Raw genomic sequence first — 26,842 nt, forward strand, 5'->3', positions numbered from 1 at the left:
GTAGATCAGTTACATACACCCGCCCCCCCCTTGCACACACACACACACACACACACACACATCTACAGCTACAGTTTCTTTAAGACTTTACTCACGACATTCTTCTCCAACAGGACAACTACACCAATGATATTTTCATTGGCGTGTCCTTCCATGGGGTGTTTGTCAAACACAGAAATGGCAGATACATCATGCACCACAAGTAAGTAAAATTCGTAGCCTGTATGAATTTTGACCCCGTCTGTGATCATGAAGTAGTGCTGATAATACAAAAACACAATATTCTGAATTTTGTGTGGGAAGATTCAATCCTTGGGTGCATTTTTTTTGTCTTTCCTTGTGCGTGACAGGTGGAAGGACATCGGCACCATAGCGCACAACAAGTCAGCCATCACGGTGGAGATAACAAGCAGAGACGACACCATCATTTTTCACATGGTGAGTGTTGTGTCTGCAGGTGGTCTCAGCACACTCTTGCACACTTTATACAAGGCTTCTGCTGGGAAGTTAAACAACAAAAAAAAATGCATGTCTCAGATATCCCTGCACAGAGACAAATAATACAGGGGCACATTCAGTCTTGGTTTTCTATAAATACAACTGTTTGAACACAACAGTTTAAAATATCAATGTTTTTTTCCGTGTGTTTGTATCTGCAGGAGGACATGGAAATGGCCAAGTACATCGCTCGCCTTTTCACGGCCAGACACAAGTTCTACAAACAGAACAAGATCTGCACAGAGTGAGTCTCGAGGCCACTGGAGAGGCCAGCTGAAGGCCATTAAAACACTTATACATGCAATATTATCTGTCATTTAATTAAACAGAGCTCACCAACCTTTTGAAGGTTAGACTAAAAAAAACAAGAAAAACAAGATGAACGTTTTTCTTGAAATGAAGATACAGAGTTAAGGCTACCTTTTAGTCAGTGAATCATCTCTTGTAATTGTCATGTTTGTTTCTCTTCAGGCCCACTCACTCACCTGCACCAATCAGGAGGAGACCCACCTGCCCCCACCGCATATCTCTGGTACCGTGCCTTCTTTGGTTCAATATGACATCATCACCATATCTTTCTTATTGCTCAGTGGTTTGACACGGTTCTGTTTGTTATTGCCTTTGGCCTGTATAAATGAGACAAGAAGCCAGGAAACAGAGGGAGAGTTTGGCAGTGGCCGTGGTTAGAGATGTGACCCTGCTCTCCCACTCAGAGCAGCTCTTAATTGTGCCGCGGAGCCTTGGTTTTAACGTGCGTTGGTGGTGTGGTGGGTGTTGTTGGAAAATTTGCAAGGGTGTTGCTCGGTTTGATTTCCGGTGCGACAATGAAGGCAGTGATTTGTGCGTCTCCCTCCCTGCTGGCCAGACAATGGCTTGGCTAAATGTGGCACAATAGCTGCTCAGTCAGTCCACTGGAGTGCTCAGATGTTGGTCTTGAGAACTGCAGGCAGTGGCGTTTGACAGCTCCTGAGCCAGTCATAGTCATCTGCTGTGTAGATGTAAAACAAAGTGAAAATAATGGTTTTTGTAATGCAAAGAAAATGAAACCCATTGAACATAGTTATTAATTAGGAAATATTGCAATTTGACATTTTAAGTTTGTTTAAATATGTGCACATTATAATGATATGAGTGACTTTAGCTGAGTTTCCAATGCAGGAATCTTTGGAGGAACTTCACTTTATTTCAACTACCTCTGTTGAAGAAACCGCTGCAGAAAGCATAAGACAGACAAAGTTCTTACTAGCCACTAGTTGCATGCAAAACATGATTTTTCATATGTGACTTATTTACCCGATATTGACTAATCATGGCTCTTCACACAGCAGTGGAAACGCAGACAACATCGGACTTAAGGAACCTCTTTGTTCCTTGAAAAGTAGTTCCTCGGAGTAAAAGTTTTGGTGACTTTGGGCTTTATTGGAGTATAACAATTGATTTTGTCTTCTCAATGTGTGTCTTTGTTTAGCAGCGGCCCCAGTCCTGTAACTTCCAGTCAATGCATTCCCAGTACGGAGAGCATTATCAGGACACACAGAGCTCTCAAGGTAAAAACACACACTCACTCACACACACACACACACACACACATTTAGAGTAAGTTTCAACCCCTTCGGCTGCTTTGAGAGTTTTTAAACTCTTCGATATTAACTGGAGCATCTGAATGGAGCTAATTGTGTCTTTTCCCATCAGCTGTGTGACTCACAGTCTATTTGTATTTTAACAATCTCCCGGCCAATTAGAGCCCAGCGTTTGGGGTGCCGAACAGTGAGCTCATTTGCGCTGCACTCTTTCATTGACTTGTTCACACACTGAGTCTGCCTTATAATCCGAAGAGCTTCACTCACGGCGGCTCGACAGCAAAACGGAGCGAGTGGAAAAACATTCTGGGTGTGCTTCTGTGCGTGGGTGTGAGATCATTCTGTAGTGTGACCTCAGGCATCACACTCTGTTTGTGTGGATGGACATCATATACGTCTGCCTGCTTGTGGGCTTGAGATACTTTCACACAAGAAAATGCCTTGTTTGTTGAATGAAGTGGGATAACATGCATACCACTGTCTCCTTCATTATGGTGGGAAGAAAATATCCCAAATCCTCCCTTTTGGTAGTTGGTAGTACTACTAGATTACTAGTGGGAGCACATGTTCAGATTTTTTTCCCATGGTTAGTATTGCAGTGCAGCCAGACCCAAACAATGCCACATGTGAACCACCTTGATGGTGCCACAAGTACTGATCATTAATAGCTAAAATAAATTAAACGTAAACACTGGAAAACACCAGAAGCACCTTCACTGCAGCTCACTGACTTTTCATATCACGTAATTGTTTACATGGTTTTATTTGATTTATATACATTTCTGTTTTCTCTATCTGAAGACTTCACTATGTTTGATATGTGTTGGTGTTCTGTATTTCCTTGATTTATTTAATGCAAAGCATATGTCTCCACCAGCAGTTTGAACACTTGGTAAAAATATATAAAGATATATCTAAATAAAAAGTCGACTTGCTTTTTCATTATTTCTTTCTCCCTCTTTTAACCTGTAGACAGTATCTTCCATGACGACCCATACTACAAGTCAGAGACCAGTCTGGACCGTTGCCCAGTGGATTTTCCCTTCCGAAATGGTACTGTGCCCAATGGAAGCATGTACAGCAGCCCCAGCTTGAGCTCGCTCAATCATTCCCAGACTTTTGTCCCGCCCTCGCCCATGTCCTCCAATCTCAGCATCCCCGGCAGTGAGCTCATGCGCCCTGACTACATCCCCAGCCACCGTCACAGCGCCATAATTGCTCCGTCCTACCGGCCCACGCCTGAGTACGATGCTGTCATGCGGCAGAAGCGACGCATGCTCCCTGCTCACCATGACCTCCACAGCCAGTCGCTGCGCAGTCTGAACATCAGCAATGCGTGTGCTTACCGCCAGCCTGAGCCTCTGGTGTACAGCCAGCCAGAGATGCGGGAGAGGGGCCCTTATCATGGCCTTGGGCCCAGTCCGGGACAGTACACACCACAGGTAGAGGTGGATGCTCTGCGTCTGTGTTGATTTTTTTCTTCCTCTTTTCTTTCTCGCTCTCTTCTACATCTCACTGTTTTTCTGTCAATGTTTGCTTTGCAGATCAGCTACAGTAAACCTGTGTCACATGGCCCTCATCAGGGGGGACCAGCCAGCGGCCAGGGCCCCTGTCATTCACCCTGTATAAATGGAGGTGGAGGCAGTAGCGGGGTTGGAGGTGTAGGAAGCTCCATCTCTCACACTGTCAGCACCCCTGAGTTGGCCAATACCAAACAACAGGGGACTAACGCGGGAACCTATGCAGCTACAGCAAACATGCTGAGAAACCACATGTCGCGGCCTCCTCCGCCTTATCCTTCCAGCTCCTTCCGCCCAGCCACGAGCACGCCGGACCTCGCCAGCCACCGTCATCGCTGCATCGGGGGCAGCAGTCCGGAGCTTGTTACCCGTATGGTGCAGCTGTCAGTCAAGACCTTCCAGCCAGACAGCTCGGCTGTGGTGCACCAGTCCCTGCAGGAGGTTAGCGAACCTTTAACTGCAGCTGCAAAGCACCGCTCCACCCTGGGCAAGAGACACAGCATGGAGGTGATCAGCAGCAAGAGAGCAGGTGGAGGAGGAGGCATGGAAGGCATGGTGATGAAAGGCATGAACGCTCCCCTTCTTCGGAGGAACACTCTCAGAGAACATGTGATGCCCCCTCAGCCCCAGTCCATTCCACAGCCTCAGCCCCAACCCCCTCAGCCACAACCACAGCCGCAGCCTCAACCTTCACCTCAACAGCCACAGGAGTTGCCCATCCAGATACCTGCCCAGAAGGCCCCTGAGACTTCTGTAGTGTCACCTGGGCCAGTGACCTACCAGCATCAAAAGACTCTCTCCAATGCCACCATGCTCATACACAGTAGTGAGAGTGAAGAAGAGGACGAAGAGGAAGAGGAGAGGCCTGAGCTGGATGTTCAAATCCCAGGTCTGAATGAAGACATCAGTATCAGCGCTCAGCTCCAGGCTGCCCTGGCCAAGCTGCCCAACAAGCCCCCTCCAGAATACCCTGGTCCTCCTAGACCTCCTAGCAATGCTCAAATCCGCACATACACCCACAATCACAACCACACTCACCATCACAACCACAACCAAGGACCCCACAGCAACCAGGGACCAATGGACCCAAACCAAGCCCAGGGACGAGCCCTCAAAACTGGACAGAGCTCTAATGGGCCTGTAGGTGGTAGTGGTGCAGGTGGCGGTGGAGGTACATTGACCCGAGGGGACCAGGGTGGGGTGAATGGAATGGTTTTAGGTCCATCAATTTCAGAACCGGACCTGACCAGTGTGAAGGAGAGGGTGAGGAAGGAGCCGGTCAAAGAGAGGCCAGTGTCAGAGATGTTCTCCTTAGAAGACAGCATCGTCGAGAGGGAAATCGCTCAGAGGGTAAGACAGTCATTTAGTAATTTAATGCCTTGACATTCTAATTTATCTATCAACGTTTTTTATGTTATTTTAGATTTTTATATTTTTGCAAAGAACATATGTGATGTCTTTAATGACTGACTCATTCAGTAATTTAATTAATTCAGTAAATCAACAGGTTCATTGATAAAATCCATAATAACAACAACAAATAAATGTTAGTTGTGGCCCTACTATTATACATCATGTGTATTGATCAGTATTAATCTGTATATGCTTTATATACATTTTTATTTGGGATGTATAAGGAAGTGGTGCACACCTTTACACAAGATATCAAATCATGACCTATAAAAGTAATTCAACAGAAACATCAAGGCAACACATCACCTTCTACTGGACCCAAAAAAAACCCCATTATACTGGTACGGTTTTAAATATTTCAGTTTGTTGTTTGTTGGCTAGTTTTATAATTCCTGATTAGCAGTAATCCAGGGTTCAGCACTTGAGAGGGTAGCACTAGGCTCTGAGTCCCTGCAGCTAGGCAGCTAAAACCCTTATAAATCCCTCAGATTATTCTTTGGGTTGGGTGTTTTCTGTGTTGGTCGATTCTGTGTCGGCACAAACATTTGACGCAGCACAAGAGTCTAGCTATAAGTTAAATCATATAACCACTTAACTCACTTAACCTTTCTGCTCTCTGATCTGGTTTGGCTGCAAGTGTGTTGGAGTCAATGAAGCTCCAAAATGTTTTTGTGTTACTTCCATCTAAAACTCCAAAAGCTGTTGTCCTTCATTTATACCAGCTGCTTTATCTCATACCTAGAGGGTACCCTTAGTAACCCCCAAGCTGTTGTTTTGACTGTCCCACTAGGGATGAAGGAGGTAGAGAGGTGAAGGGTGGAGCTGTCCTGGAGGTTTAATAGCATCAGAGATTAGGAGAGGTAATCCGTGGAGGAAGGAGGGCTCGTGCAATGTGGGCCAGAGTAGTTTGGCTAGTGTGGCAGAGAGGAAAGAAGACAGGGTGACTGAGGGGACGTGTGCTCTGTAAAGAAACAAGGCCGAAGAGGTAGGTGGAAGTACACAAAGAACTAAAGGAATGAAAAATATGTGAGGAAGGATGAACGCACCAAAAAAAAACTGAGGGCGAAGTGAGATGGTAAGAGGCTGGGAGTCTACTCTTAATAGGTTTTGCATACAGGGCTTGTTAGTTCACACCTTTGGACCGAATACAAGGGGATTGGTACAGCCAGGTTTGCCCTACAAACACACACACACACACACACCAATACATGCACGCACGCACGCACGTCACATTCTTCCCACCTACTCGAACACATGCACATTAGCGCGTTCATTGTTTTGAGGCCAGTGCAGGTCAGTCAGTCTTGAAATGCTGCCGGTACCTGTAAGCATGACACCAGGATTTTCCTCTCTCCTGAAGACACTGGAAAGACAGAAGATGTCCGTGGACTCCATGAAGAGGCCGCTGATGATGGCCGCCCTCAACGGCCTGTACATGGCCCGAATGCCTGTCCCAGAAAGTCCGGCAGAAGAAGGTGCCAAGGCTGCCACCGACGAACGGGTAAGGTGTTCTCTACTACATAAAAGATAAGCTTGAAATTTTTTAAGATGTCTTTAATTAAGATGTCTTTAGTGTTTCTGAAATATATTCTTCTTTGCTTGATTTCAGTAAGGCAGTATGATTGCCTGATGAAAGATAACTTTAAGAAGTAAATAATATAAATAATTTATTATTTTTGTTGCTGCTGGATTACAGTAGATTTTACTCTCCAAATCTTCTCAAATGCATTAAAATGTGAAAATTGCATAAATTGTTATTTTTTTGTACATTACATACAAAACAAGCTTTTTAGACATTGCTTTTTACTCACAATTGCTCAGTACATAGACAAACAATCTGAACCATAAAATATAATCACAGCACAATTATAAAACTGCTATTCTGTTTTTTTCATCCAACATGAGAATTCAAAAAGCCTGCAAGCTCAATCTTTTTATTACGATTTGATGATTAATATCCAATTTACAAGCTTCATCTGTTGGCAGTGATAATGGAAACTTGGCTGCAGATTGTTGCTGTAAATCTCAAAGACAGTCTGTGGTGATCACGCTATTTAATGCCTTTAATGTCACAAATACTATCTGCTGGTTCCCCTCCGAGTGTAGAGGTGTGAAACCCAGCCTTTGTCCTGACTGTTGCTAAGCTAATGGGGGCAAGCCTTAAGTGGGCTGTGGAACGCGTGGCATGGCGGTGCTTATCGCCTCTAGGCCCGTCGGTATGTTAAGAATGTGACCCGAGAGAGTGCGAGCGAGCGAGCCACACAGAAAGAAGTAATAGAAAAAGAGAGAGAGAGATGCTGCCCTCGCAAACATGACTGGCCTAATAAACACGAACCCCCACCAGGATGAATACCTCACTGCAGACTCTGTTCTTTTACAGCTGTGTTGATGCATTATGCATACTTTGAGTTCTTTGATATGGAAGTCAGTGTTGAGCTGTGAGTGATGACGAGAGTTTAGAAATGTGGACGTTTACTATAGTGAGATTTCAGGATTGCCCTGGTCTGAATAGTCTCTGAGGTATGGTGGAATGTAAACGAATAAAAGCCCCTTGGGAATTGAAAGAGAAACCTCTGAATGATGTGTTGCTTGAATTCAGTGAATAACACCCCCTCCTCTCCTTTTCTCTCCCTCTCTGTCTCTCTGTCTCTCCAGTGTAAGACCTTGGAATTGAAGCTGGAAGAGGAGCGGGTCTTCACTGAGTATGAGCAAGTTCCCAAGAAGAGGACAGACTGTGTTCTCACCACGGCAACTTTGCCCGAAAACACAGAGCGCAACCGTTTCCGTGACGTTGTTCCGTACGAAGAGAATCGGGTCGAGCTTGTCCCAAACAAGGAGAACAACACAGGCTACATCAATGCCTCGCATATCAAGGTGCGCCCAAAGGATCAAGGATACATTTCAGAAGTGTGGAAAGGAATTTTAAGGGTTATTACAGCGCCCACCTTTCTGTAATCCAGACTTTCATGTAATTGATGTGATGCTTTACTCAGGGCAGGAGGCCTTCTTGCATATGTTATAACCTTCTGTGTAAACTATGGGATCTTAAGATACCAACTTGTTATGAGATATGAAGGGAAAAAAAGCCTTTCCTTAAGCAGACTAATTCATAAAAGAACACTTGAATGTTCAGCCTATCTCAAAATGTATAAATCACCTAATTTGGAGATACATAGTCTTTATTGGGCAGCAGTACTCAATAGGTATTAGTCCAGTTTCTATCCAAATGTAGGGCAAATCTGAACTGAATTTACTCACCCGCTGCAAATATTTAAACTCTACAGTGAGGTGGAAACGTTTAATGTGCTTCATGTGCATCGCAATGTATTTACTAACTCTGCTTCTGTTAAACTTTATTGATATACCAGCCTTTCCACCAACAGCCAAGTGTGAAAACTTTTGGGATATTTCTGATTTTTTTTTTTCCAGTTTATAACATCCCACAACATTAAATGTTAAGTGTGTCAACATGACAGCCCAGATTTTAAATCAGACTTAATCATTCTTAAGCATTCAGTTTGAACTAATAAATAAATGAAGAATGTTTGGCTGGTGAAACACATTTGAAGTGTTTTATGAGATTCAAGTCTATGCACATGGTTCTTAGTTACAGTCTCAAAGTGCTTTGCAAACACCCACATCATACGACATCAATTAAAACAAAAAAAGCATAAACTTGATACATTCATCTCTCTGCTAGTCTTTGTTGTGGTCATTCCTAAGCAGCGAATGTCTCTGAGGAAAGGATGAAAGACGGCTGTTGCAGGCTGTTTGGGCCTTTAAGCTCACAGAGCTTGTGGAATTCCCAAAGAATGTGGTCCAAACTCCAAGCCCTCTTAAGTCAACCTGAGCTGCTCTCACTAGCCCTTCTATTCATGCACAAGCTTGTGTGTATGCATGAGTTTGCATTTCGTGTGTGCGCCAAATTGCGGTCCGATGCACGAGTGCAATCACCAAAGTGGCGCTGAGTCGCTGCCTATCACGGTGTAACCCTCTTATACTTACCCTGTCATTTAAGGTAGCTGCCGCAGAACAAAAGGCCTTGTTGATTCTCCATCCATCTCTTAATACAGTGTTTACAGTCACAAGGTGGCCTGAGGTATTAGCTGGGACATGCTCATTATGTAATGCCACTCTGAAGTCTGTGTGGCTGGAGTGTGTTGAAGATGGGAAACTTTCAGTGCTGTTGTGATCCCTCATGATTATTAATGAGGAAAAGCAGAAGAAAGCTAAAGAAGAGGGCTTGATAGTTTTATAAATGAAAGGCAAGACTCAAACTGTGGATGAACATTTTGTTTATACTGCCCTCCAGTGGTGGAGAAGATTATCATCAGTTGTGTAGATTAGCTGTTCGCATTTAATACATTTATAAATTCATATCTGGCTTAAGTGTGAGTTTCTATTTAATTTAAATGTGGGTGTGAATGAGCGACAGAGTTAGCCATGTGCAGGCTGATTCTTGTTTGCAGTAAAGTCACTGTAATTTCAGTGTGCACTAATTGATTCTTTGTGTGTTTTCCCAGGTGATGATCAGAGGGGAGGAGTGGCACTACATTGCCACCCAGGGCCCGCTTGCCAACACCTGTGCCGACTTCTGGCAGATGGTGTGGGAGCAGGGGGTCAACGTCATCGCCATGGTTACTGCTGAGGAGGTACGCGCACACACACGGCACACACAGATGTGGATATTTTTCAGCGACAGACAGCTGGCGTCTGTCTGCATGTGTGAGAAATAGCACAACGGCGAGTTTCACTTCTGTGTACGTTTGTTTTCCCTCATCCCCTTCTTCTCTTCTCTTCTTTTCTTTCCCTCCAATCTCCGATCCGTCCTCATACATCAATCAGGAGGGCGGCAGGTCCAAGAGTCACCGCTACTGGCCCAAACTGGGCTCCAAACACAACTCGGCCACTCACGGAAAGTTCAAGGTGACCACCAAATTCCGCACCGACTCAGGCTGCTATGCAACCACGGGGTTAAAGGTCAAACACCTGCTGTCTGGCCAGGAGAGGACGGTCTGGCACCTGCAGTACACTGACTGGCCTGAGCAGGGCTGTCCCGAATACGTCCAGGGATTCCTTGGTGAGTGGGACTGTGTCGTCAATATCATCATCACCTGTTTTGAAGACATGAGGACAGACAGGATGTGGTGAAAACAAACTGTACCGCCATTATGTGACGTCTAATTAAAGGAAGAGTTTGACGTTTGTGAGAGTTGCTTATTCACTTTCTTGCAGAGAGTTGGATAAAAAGCTCAGTATGATTCTCTTGTATGTATGATGCTGGGGTCAGCGGTCTGTTAGTACAGCCTAGCACAGCAACAGGGAGCAGTTGTATAAAGCAGAGGGGGAAATATCTAGCTTGACACCCTGTGGTAAAAGAAAACATCTACCATATCTGTAAGGGTCACCAGTTATTTGATTGGTACAAAAAAATAAAATGGAAAAATAATTTGTGGTTTTAGGTTTTGATATTCTTAGCTAACTCTTGGCTGGAAAGCACATAAGTGTAAATGTCATTTCTTTAAAAAAGCCACATACTCTTAAAAGATGTTATGATACAACAAAAGCAGTTATGAGTCAAGCAATGTCCACATCTTACCTTTTACTCCATCTTCTTTCCTGCAGCCTACCTAGAGGAGATCCAGTCTGTGAGGAGACACACCAACTCCATGCTGGACACCTCAAAGAGTCTCAATCCACCTGTGGTGGTGCACTGTAGCGCCGGGGTGGGTCGCACCGGAGTGGTCATCCTCACTGAGCTCATGATCAGCTGCCTGGAGCACAATGAGGTGTGTGGACAGTTGGCTTATAGGGCAACGGTCAGGGATTCAGATTAACTGACTGTTACTGAGCTTGTGTCTGTTTTAGGATAACTGACAGGATATTTGTGTCACAAGTAACGCATGTATTGATGCACAGCCTTATCCTTTGGATGACAAACATCCATGTAGGACTTTTATTTTGTAAGGCAGGCCGTGTGACATAAAAACTTTGGAAAGAGTTGTTTAAAAGATAAATCACATTTTAAAAACATTATACAAACTTTATAATACAAATATACAGACCAAGTAAATTTAGGTCTGTTTACTTTATTATTATTGTTTTTATTGTTCAGTTACCATTTGTCTCTTCTTCCCTCTCTTTCAGCCAGTGGAGGTTCCCACCATGTTGTCAGGGCTGAGGCAGCAGAGGATGCTGATGGTGCAGACCATTTCCCAGTACAAGTTTGTCTACCAGGTCCTCATCCAGTTCCTCAAGAACTCCCGCCTCATCTGAGCCCCTTGACCCAACATGGCCTGGCAGAACGGCACCACATGATTACAGCGGTACTTCAAATGAGGACTGAACGACAGACACAGGATCACTGAAAAGGTGGTTAGAAGATTCATGTTGAGTTTTCCACGAGGCAGTTTATTTAAATTCCAGTGGATTTTCCTACAAATTGTTGTACAAATTGTACTGACGACCATTTCTTCAAATTCAGAGGGATTTGGTTGTTTTTTTTTTCCCTTGGGTTTTTATTCTTGGACCTGGTCCTTCTGTGTAAAGAATGCATGTTTGTGCATCTTCTCCACACAGGTCAGGTGAATGAGCAGCTTGTGTTGTTTGTGCGTGTGAATGTGTTTTCTGTCCATGTGTGTTCTAGAGATTTCTTCAAGAAACATCTCGAGAAATCAGATCTGAGTTTGGATAGATTGCCTGCCAGCTACAATTCTCGTTTCATTATTTGGCCGTTGCTAGAAATGGCACTACGCTGCATGAACAGTAGGTGGCAGCAGTATTATTACTATTTTCTATACTCTGAAAGAGTTTGCCAAACAAAAGTATTCTAATCACTGTTCTAAAAATGTTCCTTTATTTTTAACAGAGTATTGATTAATACAGCAGATATTTAGTTCAGCATTGTAACAAATATTTTTTTTTTTATTTATTTCTTTCAAGATTGTGGTCACCTTTCTCATTGAATGGAGGAGTGTTGGCAAGATTGTTGATCCTTTTCATCTTTTGTCTTAACTTTGCTGTACTTCTCTGAAATCCTTCCTTGACGATGTCAAAAGGATCACTCCTACTTTCCCTCTGGAGTTGCGTCGTTTGAAACATTTCTATTAAGATGCCTCCTCCACATTCAAACACACAAAGTACTTACTTGAATCACAAGTCCTTGTATTCAAATGGGTCTTAATTTCTTACCTAAAAGCATTTCAAAAGTCTGAAAGGTGTTTGTTAAAGGAATTGGAGATAATTTATAAATATAATTTCACTGGTTGCATATGCACTCGATAGATAATTGTGTCCTTATGCGGCATTTATATACTATTTCACTGTGCCTTATTGAAACTTGAAACAAGGACATCCCTATCCTTGTTTTAGGGACCTGGATGGGTTTGATAAACAAATATCTTTTTTTTTTTTTTTTTTTTTTTACCTCCAAAGATGAAATCTTTAAATGAGAATTCAGTAGTTTGCGTTTTCTTCAAAAACAACTTTAACGTTCAGGTTATTACCCAACTCTTGGGTAAGAATTTGGCAGTAGGAGAATTCTGTCCCCCTGGTTTATTATGTCACACCTAACTTTGCCAAGAAAGACAAAAAGCAACCACTTCTATTAATCTGCTCCAAACCCAACAGATTACTACGTTCCTGGGTCCTGTTCTTAAAATTACATTTTGCAGATTTTTTTTTTAGTAACATGTTGCATTTAAAATATACTTTTTTATTTTTATGAATTGTAATGCAAAGCCAACCATGTCCAAAGTATCTTTGTACATAATGGGCATGTGAGAAAAGATTTTTACAAATATTTTATATAGTTTCTCTCTCTCTCTCTTTTTTTTTTTTTGACTTGGTACCCTAAAAATACCGCAACATAAAATAAAACTATGCATGCATTTTTATATTTCAATGTATATATTCTCAAGTAAGTATAAGCTTTACGCTCTCTTTACGTATAAGTGTTTTGTTGCACTTCTGTTCTCTTTGTGACAGTATTTTCTCACACGGCATTCCAATGTTTGTTTATATTTAATTCCCCCCCCCAACTTTGTTTTTGGCAAAACTCCCAAATACCTTTCAAAATATATGTACATATGTTTTGTATATGCATTTTCAGTACATCAAATCTTTTTGTTTTTCTCTCCCCAGACATGTATGAAGCTGTCATACTTGCTTATTATGCAATAAAGCCTTATTTTCTTTAAGACTGTGACCATCAGTTCATTTATTTTGGACTTGATTTTTTTTCTTTTGGCTGGTGATGCTTTGTGTGTGTTGGAGAGGATTTCTCCTTTATGCACTTCAGGCAGCGCAGAACACACACACACACGCACATTAACACAAGGTGTTAATGCAAACACAGTGCTCTATCCCAGCCCTCCAGTGTGACTTGGCCACATTCTGCAGCTTTAATCGGCCCCTTGTGGTGAGGCAGCTGTCCTGATTGGCTGACACGGGTTTTGTTGCGTTGACCTCCCCTAAACACATGTGTAAACAACTCAACTCTGATGGATGAAAGGGTCCAGCTGACAGAACTATTAATAAATTGGAAGACGAATCTCAAACTCACTATGGTCAACACGGGTAAAAAGTTTCTTTTGCAAGGTCAGATTTTCACAAGACTGAACATTTAATGCTTGCTTGGTACAAAAGCAACTGGCATTCAACAAACTCATAGGTTCTTGCATACTCAAAAGTGATGTAAAAAGTTAGATCTCCAAAAAAATGTTATGTTCCATAAAAACACAAATGCGCTTTGTCTTGGCTTTGATAGTAAAAAGTGCCTTCAGTTCTAGAAAGCTCGCAGTACAATGGGTGTATGCAGTCTTTTAGGATCAGCTGTGTTACATCATTGCTTTAATTTGTCCTTATTTTTGCACCATCTCTTTGCGCAGCTCTGTCAGGTAGAAATGATTCTTGCCATGAGTCACCTCCATTATGGCCATTGCCTGGGCACACACACAAGCAAATATCATTTCACAACATATTACAGCATGCAAGCATGTACGGGATTTCCTGGATGGATCACTGCTTTCTAGTACCAACTGAAATGTGTCTCGCTGTCTGAAAACTGGCATCCGATGCTTAGTCAAATTAAAACCATAATGTAGTCTAATAGACTAGACAGTTTCCTATTTAAATTTGAGATTGAATTTTATTTTGTTTAAATTACCAAATGGCTGCTTGTGTTAAGACATTTAACATTTGTGATTAATACTTGTCAGAGCAGTATATACTGTTGTTCATTTGGTTAAAAGTGCTTTGTAGCTGCTGTATTTGAGTATGAGAGTGTGATGTAAAAGCTCAGCAGGTCACGTTACCTTCTTGAGAGCGCTGATGCCCATCGAGTGCCTCTCGAGACCGATGTACAGTCTGCCCAACTTCAGGTACAAGGAGGACACGTTTAAAGAGTAGGCTGGATACAGCTTTCTGCATTGCAAAGAGATCGCACACACTGATTACACTGCCGTCGCTTTATCGCTGCTTTCGAGACATGCACATAAGCAAAGTGTTACTGATATCACAAGAGCACCCCTAATTGTAAATAAAATAGATGACGAAACATTTTAGACAAATTTGTGGATATTTCTGATCACCTTTGTAACTTTTCAAACTGACACAAATTTTCAGGCCAGGGAAGAGAAGAATACTAAAATCCTACTCAGGAAGGAGTAAAATTTAATTGAGTAGAAAATAACTGAACCAATGATTTATCAGTGAAATGAATCAACAGAGGCACCAATATCCTGACTTTTAGCTTATTTTCAATACTCCGCAATTCAAACGGCAAGAATATTTGATCAAGAACTCACTTAAACGAAATAATTACAGTTTTGTAATCAAATAAAAACAACACCAGAACACGAAAAGCCCACTCATTTAAACTGCTACAATCTGTAACTTCTGCGTGCAGAAAAGAAATGGTGTGTTTTTGAGGCTTCATTGTTTTTTTAGCACCTGTAATGTGCGATGATGTTCTCCCCGTATCTGACAGCTTCTTCTGGATCTTCCATGTAGAGACAAACCCCCATGGCCTGGTACATCATGTGGAGCATGTAGACATTGGAGTCATCGAAGACGGCTCCCATCTCCTCCAGGCTCTGCTCACACATCTCCAGTAACTCACTAGGGGGTGCCACAGAGTCAAGGTTGCACCAACACAAGCAACTGAGATGTCAAACGGCCTCTGGTCATATAATCAGATGTTTTAAAGGCTGGGAGGCCACTTTGAGTGGAAAAATAACATCTGTAATGAGTAAGTTAGTTCTGTCCTCTCAGACTCACCAACCACATATTTACTGCATTGTACAACACAAAAAAGAGAATGTTATTTAGTGACAGTAAAGGATATTTTTTATGTGTTTGAAGGCCCGAAATTCTCTGATGGCTTTCCTGGCGTAGCGCACCATGTTGTTGATGACTTCTGGCTCGATAGGGTCACTCTGCTTGCGTACTTTCAACTTTGCCTTGTCCTGGAGGTGTAAACAAGACAGCATCACAAATCAACTATAAAATGCAGTTTCTAAATGTCTTTTTTAGTGTCTACAGTGTCTTACCATGGACTTGCTTTTACATTCCTGGCATTGGCAGGTGAAGTAATAGGACTCTCTCAGCCTGTTGTTGCGGTCGTCTGCTGGATACAGGAGGTCTATGTAGCTAATGAGCACCTAGAGGTGGAAATACCGAATGAGGAAGCTAAATAATACGAACTCTCAGTTTTTGCGTTGATTGTTTCATTCATCCTCCTGTTTGAATGTTTCGGTTTACTGCCAGATAGCTCCTAAACTCCTAAAAATAACCCTACAAGTCTCTTCAGTCAGCAGCTGCGCCCCCCCCCCCCCCCAAACCACACACACTCCACTACAACACGTCACATCAGCAGTGATGTTAGAAAGTCATGTCAGAGCCTTCACACTCCTGCAATTAAGTCCTGTCTCCAAGTTTTTCCATTTTTAAGCCAATAATCTAAAACTAATCGGTCAAGTTTGTTTCAAGGAATAGTCTGACATTGTGTGAAATCTTAAATACACCTCAAAAGCTATCTGAGAAGACTGATACAACTTAAGGTTGGGCAATTGGACAGCTTTATCGGCTATCAGCTGAGTCTCAGAAGAATGTGTGAGAGACGCTGCTCATATACAGACAAATGTTTCACCGCTTGGCCCCGTTAGAATGAACACCTCTGCCTCCTCCACACACACACACACACACACTCTTGGGGAAAAAACAAAACAAAACTGAAAACGACCCAACCCCCTCTCGTAGCAGCTGTCCCTTTTCCTCACTTCATCTCCAGTCTTCATGTCCTGCACCGCCCGAACATCAGCCGACGTCCCGTTATACGTGACTATGACACTGGGAAGACAGCTGTGGTTTATCAGTGCCACACTGCAGACACACAGACAGACAGGGAAAGGAACACATGAGAATAAATCTGGAGGATTTGGTAGGAGCAGAAGGGCCAACAGTAACAGTGACATAACCGATTTATTTTGAGTGGTGTTAGCGATATGCCATCACTGCATACATGGAGAGGTCTTGAGGACGCTCAAGGCCTCTCTGTGTGTGCGTGAGTAGTGGATTGAAATATGTCAGTGACCTTGCTGTTACCTGGTTGGCAGGCTGGAAATAGCATAAAAAGGAGCTGACTGGGAAAATTCACTCTCACACAGCCAGTTTTATCACTTAATGGCCTTAGCCACAGTGGGGGGTGGGGTGGGTGGTAATCTGACCAACTGGACAGGGAAAGTTGTCTTGCCTCTAGGAACTGACAACCTGCCCTCTCTGGATATCGGTTACATGTTGCTCTGAATGCTGGTACCGCCAGTTGTCACATTCATAGTAGAGTAATATGGATTGCCTTTGCAGTTAGCCTTGTACTTATGGTTAGTCATGTATTCTTTTTCATGAGGAATTTCGGTTACATAGAGAGAAGACCAAGCGAAGGCCCCAGAGGAGGCTGTGCATGTGGGGTAGCATGTATATGTATGTTTGCATTTGAGTTGTCTTACTCTGGATAGACTGCAGTACCCAAGTGGTACAATTCATCATCCTCTATAGTGAAACCATTACAGGCAACCTGTTGAAGGGAGAGAAGGAAAACAATTCAAATACAAATTGCCAATTTTGCTCTTTTTACTATGTCTTCTTTCCTTTTAAACCCCATTGGGAAATAACAGACAAGCAAACTGTTAGCTTGAGAGAATCCCTGATGCAAGGACGGCAAACAGGAGAGTAAGTATAGATAGTCACTCGTGTGTGTGTGTGTGTGTGTGTGTAGAACCTGGGAGAAGAGTGTGAGCAGTTCTTCATGGTCGGGCAACTCCAAGTGTTTGGAGAAAAAACGATGCAGTCCTGCAACATCTGCTTCGTGCTTCTCCCTTTTCTCATTATCGACATCCTCCACGTCTGTTGCAAGAAGACATTTTGATTTGATTGATCATGTGTGCACTTTCCAACTTTTATTCACCCAGGGCAACATGCAAGTGTGGATATACCCTCTTAGCCCAAAGGAAACACTAGATTGGGCACAGTCATTTAAACCATCAGGTCACCAGTCTGGAGATTTGCGATGCCTTGTTGCTTTTTGAAGCTGCATCGCTGTGCAAGACGCTCACAGTTTGTCTGCAAATCTGTGCACGACTGACCAGTTTGTACCCTCTATGCGTGGACATTTTCAACTGGATGTTCAAACGCTGATATTGATATATTAATAACTGAATGTACACTGCGAACCTGTTTCATTCCCTCGGTGATCATTGCTGTTTTAAAAACATTTTGATCAGGTCCGACATGTTAATCTCTTAACAACTGCAAATAGATGGGGATAAACAGCTCCCCTTCCTTCGTCACTCTCACTATGCCAAGGCAGGAACACAATGTCACCACGTCATCTCTATACTACGGTCTGCCAGACTTTATGTGTGAGTGTGTGCTGGGAGGGGGGGGGTTCTTGTCCCTGACCCATGAGACTAGAGTCAATTTATTCTTGTACATCAGACACTCACACTGACTCAGCTTTTCAAAGGAAAGCCAAACTTTGCCTTCTAGACGCAGCAGATCAAAGTCACATGGACACACTGAGAGAAGTTTAAGAGCTAAGACTGTCATACTCTTCTTCACCCTGTGAGTTAAAGGGCAATTCAGTAATTATTTGAAGAGAAATCTATGCAGGGAAAATCTGATGCAATACATCCATCTGATTGATCATCACTTCTCCACAAGCCAAGATTAATCTCAGCTCAAGTGACTTCAAACTGCCCTTTCTGGAGAACAAAAGGTTTTATACAACTTTTTTTCCCACACATGCTAGAGCCCTGCCAAACACCTGTAAACAGACTTTGATGGGAATAATCAGCAGAGTTCCCTCCAGACTGTGCTTTTTATGCCACATATATCACACACTGTATATATTTTTACAAGTAACATTTTTACCATCAGTAAATATCAGTTAATATACTTTTCATTGAGCCTCAACTATGAATTAATATGATCAATTAACATGATTTGAGTTATTTAAATTCATGCAGTCAGCACTGTGCATGTTAGTCAAAGTGTTCCTGCTTCCCATTCAAGTTGTAACACTTGTTCTGTTATCTGATACCAATTTAGCCTACAGCCGCTATGTGATATATAGATGATGGATATCTGGGGACACTTAGCACTGAAGTACAGACTCAGAGTATAAAAAAACTTAGCATTGACTCTGGACAGACAAGATGAGGACAAGAAGATTTCAAGATGGGTTTAAAGGGGTTGTTGTTCATAAAGAGCAATAAAGTAAAGTAAATACAGTAAATAAGTAAAATCACAATAAAAAAAAATGCTTTTATGCCTGTGTGTTAAAGGAGCCATAACTCACGTGACTGCATCTCTCCTATGAGCAAGATCTTCTCAGAAGCGCATCTTTCTTTCTGCGTTTTCTGTGGACAACAGGCATGATAAACAAAAATGACCTCAATGAACCACAGCGTGTGCCAGACAACACCCCGCTGCGCCTGTTTTTAACTAGCTCACCTTCTTGGCGAGGATCCGGGCCACCAGGCGAGACATCTCCGACGGGCACCAGTTCTCTCCGAACGCAGTCATTGCAGAGCATTCCAGCTTATGCATGGCCCAGTCCCCTTTCTACACATAAACAAATAACCGCATACAAAAGAGTAACTGTACAGATTCAAATATTTACAGTTTAGGTCCCATTGCAACAAAAGGCCTAACATTTGGCATACAGAATATGTGCTATAGTAGCAGCTGAAGCAATAATCTGCAGGGCGGACTGCGACTCCACACTGTGTTAATGCAATGTTATATGCAAGCTAACCTGCTCATTGATTCCCCTTCTGTGACTTAGCTCATTTTAATCAAGTGAAGGAATTGTTATCACTTTATATATCTCATTATTATATTACATACAGTCATATTTCACCATACTGTGTTATAAAGACACACTAGTATGCAGGTACATAATATACATATCAAACACATTCTGAACGGCACTAATAGACAACAGTTTATGGATGACTTGGAATCTTCAGTTCAGCTAAGTTGCATTCAGCTGAGGAAGGTAATGGAAGCACATAGAAAACTCCCATGAAAACACAAAAAAGATGGGCTGAGATGAAAACTCCACACAAGAACTTGTAAGGCCTCTCTGCTGCCTGTGACTGATAGAACACCCATTAAGATGCATTTAGAAATATAAGTATGGATTCATGGCCACAAGCACAACTGTGCTGTGACACAGGCCAGAAGATAAAATTATTGTACAGATGGGAAAAAAGGAAAAATACTATTTTAAGTAGTGGTGCAACAACATATTGTCATGTAAAACACGACGGTTCCTCCAGTCTCTGCTGACAATTTTGACTCATCTCAGACTCAGTGTAAGATCAGTGTTAAACAGACTCTGCTTGTGTTCCAATATACAGTAGCTGTTGTAAAGGAAACACATAGTATTAGTGCAGAGCTCTCAGCTACAGTATGGGGTCTGTGATCTTTACACTATGTGCTTGTCCATTATCCACTTACACAGGAATTATTACATTAGAGAGCGATTCAGTTCCTCCCACAACTGTGACCTACCTGGCATTTCACATTGCAGTAGAAGGCTTTCTTGCACTTTCCACATCTTGCCAAACCTTTTTTCCTATAAAGGCCAAAAATCAGGGTCCATTAGCTTACAGCAAACAGCATGGTTACTGAAAGAGCCTCACACATCATTGTATGATTTACTTTCCTTGACACACAACAAAACCACACTCAAAAGTGAGATATCAGAGCTCAGAAGACAATGGATTATGTTGTTGAATGCCTTCTGCAGTATTTAGTTGTATTTGAGTACTTCGCTGCTTGAGAGTGTAATGGACATTTAGACATCTTGCTCCATTGCTCTGAGACAAGAAGCAGCAGTTGCTGGTGGCCTCTTGTAACTGATAGCAATGAAGGGCTTTAAAACATTCTAGGGTATTAATAGAGCTGACCTTGTGCCGAACCAGCTGTCTCTCTATCACACTGAAACAGTAAAGCAGTCCATAAGTCCACCCAAAATTTTTTTTCAGACACTCAGACACTAGTAGTCACACCAAGGCCAACAAGCTGGTTAGTGCAGGGTACATGAACATGACAGGCCAAAGCTGGGAACAAACTACCTGATATAAAAAGTACAAGGTTTCACAACAGTAACTGTTTTTACAATCATATGAAGCACTCTTTCCTACATACAGTTGAAGTGAGATGTATCAAACATCTTTGATCCTCTATGATAAAATGAAACGCTGACTTTAACTGTATCTATAAAAGTCTTCTAGGCTCCAGCTTCCATCTTCACTTGCCAAGATGGAGAAATGTCTCTGAGATGAATAAGGTCAAAGTCTATTTATATGAGTCTTAGGCTGAATTTAATGTCAGAATGGATTGCTAGAGTTTGGATTGGTGAAAGAACTCTGATTGTCCTCCAATTGCACACATTATTAGATTTCTGCAACTTTTCACATCAATTTAAAGGAAGCTCATTAAAGTAACAGCCCTTCTACACAAGCAGCATCCATCCGCCGGTGCTTCAATATCAGCCGGTGTCAAAAAGGAAACATCACGATAGCCTCAATGTAAATCATTCAAAATACACCCTGGAGAACCACTTTAGAGTTCCGGAAAAAAAACCCCACTAATTTCACCACGCTGGGAGATGATATGGACAATAAATAGTTTCTTAATGTTAGGCATTACAACATTTAAACTGCTGCTGCCAGAGAAATGATGTAATGATGTTTTCACTCAATACAGAGGAAGGTGTTGCAGTCATACAAACCTCTAAACTATTTGACATTTAGATTAGATTGTAACTGACTGTTATAATTATTACTATGACACCTATGCAACAATACATCCAGGCAGGCACACACAATCTGAAGTTGGTGTGTGAAATGATCTCAGGAGTAACAGTGATCAACAATACTTTTGTACTTATGTTTATCTTACTAAATGATTTCAACATGACAAAATGGTATATGTCTGCAGGGATCACCAGATATATTGATTTTTAATTTATAGCCCCTTTGTTAATTACAAACTTCAGTAGAGATGAGAGACAATGTATTATGTAATCATGATTCATTCAAAGTCATAGTAATGTGCTCTTTATCAAATGGGGGGTAGGTGGGTGAGTGTTATGAGGTTCGCTTGAATGCACCTTGATGTCCCTGTTGGCCTGGCGTTATAAATTTCAGAGTTTCAGAGGAGTACCTGAATGCACCAGGAAAATCACTCTGCCTGTGAAAGCAGAGGGCAGTGTGGCCCCCCGACAGTAAATGACCCCAAAACACGGGAGATATAGTGTTTATTACGTTGCTATTTTTGGTACAAACCCTTACCCGCCTGTGTAGGCAAATGTAGGCAAATCTACCCACATTTCTCGCTTGGCAGATATGAACTTTGGGTTATTATTTTTGTTAGCTGATTCAAGAAGTGAAGGGAAAAAACTGATTGCACACTTTAACTTAATCAAATTTGTGACTAGGATAGAAAGATGAGCTTCACAACCAAAATAGATTTGAAGGAGCAACACTTTTATGACAAATATATGGTGCAGCGTGATGAACGGAACGTATTACGATTATCACAGATGAACTGACTGGTTGAAAAGTATTTAGTTTGCAGAACTTAAATTTTCTCAGATCTAATGAGAAATAAATCATGAGCTGATGGGTTGCAGGACATGTCAGGTATCATTACAGAAGTTGTACAGCAGGCTATTTGATACATGCAGACGTGCTCAGAGGAGCCTGAGAGACAGATAACCGGTGATTTACCTGGCGAAGCAGCACTCACAGTAGCAGCCTCTCTCCTTTACTGACAACACGTAAGAGTACGCCTGGCTGGAAAACAGGAGCTCTCCAACCTTAAAGGGTCTGGTAACGCGGAGACCTCGCCCTTTTCCCGGACTCTCAAACTTCTCAATTCCCTCGACGGTGCCCGTCATTGTGCCTCTTCCTCCGGAATGACGCTACTCGTAGGGACCCGGGAGAGAAGTGAGATGTGGCACTCCGGCTCCAAGTGTTGGGGCGTCACCCTCCCAATAATAGTCCATACTGGCATCCAAAGGACCAGAATGGTCCCAGTTGCTGTTGGTTCAAAAACAAAAACAAAAAATATTATAAAACTGTTTCCTGTGAGAGACAAACTTTTCTTGTAGCACCCAAATAGTATATACTGAGGGAACCCCACAGATTTATTTTGCAACTGTTAAATAGATTTGTAGGGGTTGGGTGGCGGCTTCCTGTGGCAATAAGATCCCACATTTTCTCTGACGAACCGAAGAAAACCTGGACTCCCTCACTGTACAACAGCTGTCTGCTTAACTAAAACACCGAATAATTACATTTGTCACAAGCATCTCTTATTTTGTTGTTTTCCCAAACTAAAAGTGGTTTCAAACAATAAGATGCGTTCACTCATATGCCACTATGAGATAGTGAATGTGTGATTAAGAAAATCTTAAGTGAATTGTCAAGCTATTCATAACAAGCAGAAAGCTAGCTGATACAATTTTAACGAAGCGACGAGTAAAGTTAGCTTGTTTTCCAGCGTTGCTATTGCTAACGACATCAGCTAATTTGTTACAAATGAAACATCCGGGCAATTTCCAGCGTTGCTAGCGATATAAGCTAGCTAACTGTCTATTTGTAAGAGTAGCTAGCAGTTATGTCAACAATCACAGCAACAAGTGCGTTGGGACTACAATTACATGGATATTCACCACCTCATCTCCATGAAAAGAATGATCCAACGTTTTCCTGCACGTTTTGACGTCCAAACGTCTCTGTCTGTTTACTTGCTGTTATTTTTTCCGGTTATTAAATGTCTCTGTGTGACTGTTTGATATTTTTTTGACTACTTCCTGTGTGGTTGTTAATGAGATTATGTTATGTAATTTCGCCTGTTTACCTTTCCCCCCCCCCCCAAAGTTGTGTTATTGACACTATTTACAGAGACACAGTGGCGGGGTTTAGTCTGCAGAGGCTTTGAATGATTCCATCAATTTAGCATAATTAGTTGTTCAGTCGCCTGCTAATGCTGTGTGAATGAGCCTAATGTTGGGGTCTGCCAGTAACTGCTTGTGAGAATTCCTTTGTCTTCTGTGATGTTTCATGAGTCACTGCTGCAGGCCTAGGCTGTTATTGTTTGCCAAATATATAAAGTGTGGAAGCTATGTTTATATTATACCTTGACAGCTTTCGATGCGAACATAAACTATTAAATCTGAATGCTTCTAATGTTACCTGCTTTTAGTATTTAATCATCTACCTGTTTCATAGAAGTTTTGTAGTACTTCAATTTTATTTTCCTAATACGATACAAAGCAGTTTGCAAGTCTACAAATGCGAACATTAACTTTGTTTTTGAAATGGGACACTGTCCTACTTTTTACCTTATTTCTAGAAATGACTTGTTTGAGGCTCTTCGCTGTTATTATTAACGTTTAATTCAATTGGTTCCTATTTATCACAGAAGATTTGATTTTACATCATGTGTGGTGACTATCAAAACAAAAAATGAGTCACCTGCAGCATGGGTTTAAGGGAGTTTTAACGTGACCTTCATCAAAAGATGGTCCAAACAACTTGCCTTTGAATAGATCCGTTTCCATTTATTGAAGGTGTTGAGTATGGCAGATGACAAAAAACAGATCTCATTGATAAGGATGATATCTAGTGAATTGGTGGTGGAATCAATTACGAAAAATAAAGAAAATCCAAAACTGTAGTGAATCACCGTCACGGTAAAAACAGCGCGTCCTTTTCCCATGTGCGCTCCTTTCCATTAATAATTCACATCTGTGCCACCTTACTTGACCCCACCTTACCTGTGACCCATGACTTCCCACTTCCTGTGCAGACAAGCACATCATTGCCATCTAGGGGCCAAAATCTATAACTTAACCAGACACATAACATAAACATCCACATTACTCTTAAACATAAAACAAACACCAGACACAAATGGCTCCGACATCATGATATTGACTGAGATTGAGTGAAGTGTACAGAAAATCTTTTGAGATCCTTTTGGCGAACACAAGATATTAATGTCTAATGCAGTGCATTAAAAACCTGATAAACAATTTTGTTTCATCACATTGATAGTGATTTCTGCAACAGCATGAAGGCCTAATGCACCCAGAAATATGAACAGGACAGGTACAGGGTATATGTGATATAGTGGCATGATGAAACTGATGGGGAAAAATTTTATGTTGCTTTACAGTTTAAAATATGGCTTCAAAGAATGCAGCACTAACAAAGATTATTTTCATCATAAATAAATCTGGTGGTTGATGAAAGTAATTGTTAGCTCATGCTGTCAGTGCTGTTTATACAATGATTATTTGCAGTTGTGCTTAAAATTAAATATGGTTTCCATACTTAAACTGAAGTATGGAAACACGGTTTTACTTTTAATCTCAGGTTGTTGTTATAATGTGTCACGGTGCATGATGTATGGAGGCTTTTGTAAACTCTTTTTAGGTATTTTTGGTACACCTTATGCCTTTGTTAGAGAGTGAACACAGAGTAGAAAGTTGACAAGAAAGGTGAGGACAGAGGACAGGGTATCACATACAACAAGAGTCCCTGCCAGACAACTGTAGCTCTTTGTTCAGCCCTTTGAACACCGACATCATGGCATGCTGGCTTATAGTAACGCTCTGAAGGACTTAGGACAAAATTGCAGTCACTTTTTGCACTTTGTTGACATGTTTTCTATGCTCAGACATCATGCATCCCTCTGAAACATCTCATGTACATACCAAATAATTTTTAATGCAAACAATAACCAACATGGATATGAATAGCCTTCAGTTCATCACCATGGTTTGAGTACCTTTTTCTGCAGTTCTATAAAGCCACCTGGTGGTGAAGGCTAAGAATGTCTTGGCCGTCAACGCCTAGTCTGTCACACTATCCTTACTTTGTGTTGTGGCAGCTGTGTATTTTTAGATCAGTTCACTAAATATGTTTATAATGTTGAATATTCAGTTGTAACAGCTGGTCATTATTATGTTAAGCATTATATGTAGTATTTCATTCATCATGGAGATAAGCCCCAGTCTAATTAATAGAAAGAGCCTTCTAGTTCCTAGCTGGAGCCCAATTTTGTTGTATTGTGCCATCATGTGGGTGCTAATTGTAAGTGCACCCTCCAATGACAGGACAGTCACTTCAGGAACCAGCAGATTACTGAGTGAGTTCTGGTGGGAAGGCCAGCACTGTCTAACACAGAGGTAGACAGGGAGAGCTCAGGTCAGAGACTTGATCTTGAGTAAATTGAAATATTTCATAAGCAATCGGTCAAACACATTACACACACACACGCACGTGCGCGCGCATGCCTGCTCTCTCTCTCTTTCACTCACTCACTCACTCACACACAAACACACGCACATAAACACACACAACCACAAACCACTGTGAAGATTTGTCCCTCATCTGTATCTGAAGGCTTTATCCAACCTTGCCCCAGTTTCCCCCTGATTTATTATAATTCCATTTTTCCAGTCTTTCAATCTAAAGATTTGTTCCTCCTCATTTTTTAATAACGCGCAAGCAAGGGAGGCATGTCCCTGGGAGATTATGTCGTCGTCTTTGGCGTCTCGTCTTGATTACATCAGAGGAACCTGATTTGATTAGGAAGAAACCCCCTGTTTCAGTATTCGTTCTCTTTAGACCTCCCTGCTGTGCTGATTTCTTGCTTTGTCAGAGGGGATGATCTTGATGAATATGATCTAAAAGAGAGGGAGGGAGAGGGGATTAGGTGAAAGGATTATAATTTCCAATGACGAGAAATAATAAGAAACAATAAATCCTAAGTAGATTTAGTTCTCAAGGAAACCCTGTTAGGGAAAAATAAACAGAATAAGAGAAAGGACAGACAAGAGACAGGATAGAGGTATTAAATAGATACAGTCAGCCTGACCTGTTTGGTCTGAGAGATAAGTTCAGGGCTTCTTTTTATCTTATAGACTCAAATTTAATGGATCCCACCATTACATTTGTATTGGTTCAGAATAAGTCGTTTTAACAGCAGTTTTTATTCACTTTATTTAGAATTCATTCAGCACCCAAGTTTGAACACACTGGCTTAATATATTGCAGCAAAGTTTGAATACATTAAGCTATTTTTTAAACAAAAAAGACAACCACGTAAAAGTACATACTGATTTTCCAATGTGAGGGTGGATTTCACTGTTCTTTTACCGTAAATTGTTTATATTTGTTTGGAACAGTTGTTTAGACAGCACAAAATATATGAAGACATCCCTGTAGGCTCCAGGAAACTGTGATG

The 26,842-nt window shown here is 41.7% G+C and overlaps 2 protein-coding genes across 6 annotated transcripts in view; one reads left to right on the forward strand and one right to left on the reverse strand.

Annotated features, from left to right (window-relative positions):
- LOC124050164 (tyrosine-protein phosphatase non-receptor type 14-like) overlaps nt 1-13,209 on the forward strand; it is a 35,405-nt gene extending 22,196 nt beyond the window's left edge. For all 4 annotated transcript variants that reach the window (XM_046372399.1, XM_046372403.1, XM_046372402.1 and 1 more), the window contains exons 8-20: nt 114-202; nt 351-438; nt 660-742; nt 970-1,030; nt 1,967-2,045; nt 3,051-3,520; nt 3,623-4,948; nt 6,372-6,512; nt 7,667-7,885; nt 9,535-9,663; nt 9,857-10,091; nt 10,637-10,800; nt 11,159-13,209. In XM_046372399.1, coding sequence (XP_046228355.1) covers nt 114-202; nt 351-438; nt 660-742; nt 970-1,030; nt 1,967-2,045; nt 3,051-3,520; nt 3,623-4,948; nt 6,372-6,512; nt 7,667-7,885; nt 9,535-9,663; nt 9,857-10,091; nt 10,637-10,800; nt 11,159-11,287 — 3,213 coding nt within the window. In that variant the 3' untranslated portion in view covers nt 11,288-13,209. The remainder of the gene's footprint in view (nt 1-113; nt 203-350; nt 439-659; nt 743-969; nt 1,031-1,966; nt 2,046-3,050; nt 3,521-3,622; nt 4,949-6,371; nt 6,513-7,666; nt 7,886-9,534; nt 9,664-9,856; nt 10,092-10,636; nt 10,801-11,158) is intronic.
- On the reverse strand, nt 8,265-23,415 carry LOC124050165 (N-lysine methyltransferase SMYD2-B-like). 2 transcript variants are annotated; one of them, XR_006841570.1, is made up of 15 exons: nt 23,262-23,415; nt 22,312-22,623; nt 20,087-20,150; nt 19,022-19,132; nt 18,867-18,927; nt 17,289-17,413; nt 17,017-17,084; nt 16,291-16,393; nt 15,562-15,672; nt 15,357-15,477; nt 14,963-15,137; nt 14,326-14,434; nt 11,131-11,375; nt 10,611-10,785; nt 8,265-10,125 (listed from the first exon to the last, which is right to left on the reverse strand). XR_006841570.1 is itself a non-coding variant. In XM_046372404.1 (13 exons), exons 2-13 carry the CDS (start codon nt 22,479-22,481, stop codon nt 13,873-13,875), a joined length of 1,299 nt encoding a protein of 432 aa, XP_046228360.1. In that variant the 5' UTR covers nt 22,482-22,623; nt 23,262-23,415; the 3' UTR covers nt 12,438-13,872. The 2 variants fall into 2 exon arrangements, 1 of the variants encoding a protein (XP_046228360.1); XM_046372404.1 differs by lacking the exons at nt 8,265-10,125; nt 10,611-10,785; nt 11,131-11,375 and adding an exon at nt 12,438-13,953.
- Between the last annotated feature and the right edge of the window lie 3,427 nt (nt 23,416-26,842).

The sequence above is a fragment of the Scatophagus argus genome, chromosome 19, assembly GCF_020382885.2.
Source record: "Scatophagus argus isolate fScaArg1 chromosome 19, fScaArg1.pri, whole genome shotgun sequence".
Taxonomy (NCBI): Eukaryota; Metazoa; Chordata; class Actinopteri; family Scatophagidae; genus Scatophagus; species Scatophagus argus.